At 52.2% G+C, this 2,568-nt stretch overlaps 1 protein-coding gene across 2 annotated transcripts in view; it reads right to left on the bottom strand.

Annotated features, from left to right (window-relative positions):
- ACTN2 (actinin alpha 2) overlaps window positions 1-2,568 on the bottom strand; it is a 78,419-nt gene that overhangs the window by 40,560 nt on the left and 35,291 nt on the right. For both annotated transcript variants that reach the window (XM_012813834.1, XM_012813835.1), the window contains exons 5-6: window positions 2,041-2,128; window positions 1-48 (exon numbers count right to left, since the gene is read on the bottom strand). In XM_012813834.1, coding sequence (XP_012669288.1) covers window positions 1-48; window positions 2,041-2,128 — 136 coding nt within the window. The remainder of the gene's footprint in view (window positions 49-2,040; window positions 2,129-2,568) is intronic.

Consider the following 2,568-nt stretch of genomic DNA (forward strand, 5'->3'; position numbering starts at 1 on the left):
GGCCGGTGTCTGTGGATGAGCGCACAGAGTCCAAGGCCATCTTTCCAGCTTGACAGCGTCGAGAAGAACAGGAACACACGTTAGTGGAGAGAAAGCCGCAGCCAGATTCTGCACTCGGTCGGGCCTCGGCCTCCTTCTGTCTGACTTGATGCACAGAAGGCCCCTTGCGCCTTCCTCCTTACCACACCCTCAGCGCCTGTGTGTCCACTCCCCGCACACCCATCGTATTCTCAGGGTCTGCTGCGAACAGCCCACCCCTTACTCCCGTGTTTCCCGTTCCCAGAGTCAGGCCCAGCCCCTCGGGAGCCCTGCCCTGTTCCTGGCCCCTGGCGAATCTGCGTTGGCACAGACGGGGACAGGAGAGGGGACGCCTGTCACTGCTCTCTCTGCTCTGCCTGTCCCCAGTTTTCTCTTCACTGTCCTGCAAGTCTCAGTTCCGGTGCTATCTCCCCACCCTAGGTCTGCACAAGCAACCAGCAGAAGGATGTCTACCCTGACAACAGCCAGGACATTCCTCCTCCAAGAGATCTTAGGACATTTCAGAAGTCTCAATTAGCTCCCAGGTACTCGCTTGTTTTTCTTCATAAGGGTCTTTACTATTATTATTATTATTATTTAAGGCAAAGGCACAAGTGAGGGAGGGCAAGGGCGAGTACTGATGCCCAGCCTGCTCCCCCAAGACGGCAGCACCAAGCCCCGAGACGGCACAGGGCTCCGAGCTTGCGGTGACAGCAGGTTCAGTGATAGCCAGCAGTGAAAGTTCTGTGCCTCAAAGGCTCAGTGGCAGGAGGAGACCCAGGGGAGAGTTACAGTATACTGCTGAAGTGCTCAGGGCCAAATAGAAAAGCAGGAAGGTGAGTGGAAGCCACTCTGGTGTTCTGATGTTGACACCGGCAGAAGGTCCTGGCCCTGGGCAGCTCCTTTCACCTGCTGAGTAGCACAATGTAGGGACAGGGAAGGCTCTGCCCTTTGTATGCCCAAGGCCTGGCTCAGTGCCAACACTCGCTGGCCATACTAAGTATTTCTCTAACTAGAACTTCCTAATTTTTCACTATGGCCCATTCTTACACTTCCTTCCTCTAATTACCCATGGCCAGCGGTGGGCCCATTTCCATTCACAGGTAAGCTACCATCCGAAAGGTGAAAGTGCAGTAAACCAATTCTTCTAGTGACACATCATAATGACAAAATCCGCATGAGAAAGAAGACAGAAGCACGTGACCAACCCAGTCGTGCTCTCCTACAACGTCTGGATTTCCCCCGTCCCATTTCTATGATTTTCTTTCTTTCTTTTTTTTTTTTGAGACAGACCCTCAAGCTATCCCCCTGGGTAGAGTGCCGTGGCATCTCAGCTCACAGCAACCTCCAACTCCTGGCTCAAGCGAGTCTCCTTTCTCAGCCTCCCAAGTAGCTGGGACCACAGGCGTCTGCCACAACGCCCAGCTTTTTTTTGGTTGTAGCCGTCATTGTTGTTTGGTGGGCCCCGGGCTGGATTCGAACCCACCACCTGGGTGTATGTGGCTGGCGCCTTAGCCACTTGAGCCACAGGTGCCGAGCCCCATTTCTATGATTTTCAAGTGTAATTTTCCAACGTATCTTGAATTTTGGCAGAGCAAAGGTGGTAGATGAGGGATCTTCCCACTTGCTCTGGGGGAGAGGGGTCAGGAGGAGAGCCTGAGTGTACGCAGATGCTGCTGAGGTCCCCTCATTTCTGAGGCAACAGGCATTCCTGAGCCTTCTCGCAACCCCCGGTGAAGGCCAAAGTGAGGGGCACTCTCACAACCCCAAATTTGGAAGAACCCCACTGGCACTGCATACCTTCACTTATAAATACAGGCCTGTCCCACCAGCACCTCGAAACTTACATCCCACATTTTCTTTCCCTTGAGAGACTCCAAGCATCAAAAATTCTCTATCCCAAGTTTCCCTGCATACATAAAATGCCTCACAGAAGGGAACACTAGTGTAAACAATCCCGTCCCCCTTGCCGCCCAGGGGCCCCAGTGAGACTGTGAGGACCACGAGGGCCCAGGTGCTTACCTGGTATGAAAGTTCTGAATGTTCACGTTTCTGTAAGGAGCAGTCTTCCTCTGACACCACAGCAGCAGACCCTCTTTGGCAGATGTTTCTGTAATGACACAGCCAAGAAAAAACGTCCACAAGGAAATACTCACTGGCTTAGTTCATTCAACTGCTACTTGCTTTTCAAACAGACTTCCCAAGGGGCCGGGTCATCAAATCACCATCTCTGCTCACTGACTCTGCAAACACATGGGAGCTAGAACCCTGATCCCAGGGACTAACTTCTGATGACACCTAAGGGGCTTCAGGAGGCACTGCCAGTTCCAAGAACAACAACAACAACAAAATACTAAAACCAGACTTCAGGGTAATTGGTGACATCTTTTTAGTAAAAATCATTTTTTTTTTTTTTGAGACAGAGCCTCAAGCTGTCCCCCTGGGTAGAGTGCCATGGCATCACAGCTTACAGCAACCTCCAACTCCTGGGCTCAAGCAAATCTCCTGCCTCAGCCAGGAACACACGTTAGTGGAGAGAAAGCCGCAGCC

Source organism: Otolemur garnettii, unplaced genomic scaffold, assembly GCF_000181295.1.
Source record: "Otolemur garnettii isolate 467f Iridium unplaced genomic scaffold, OtoGar3 scaffold00312, whole genome shotgun sequence".
NCBI classification, from domain to species: domain Eukaryota; kingdom Metazoa; phylum Chordata; class Mammalia; order Primates; family Galagidae; genus Otolemur; species Otolemur garnettii.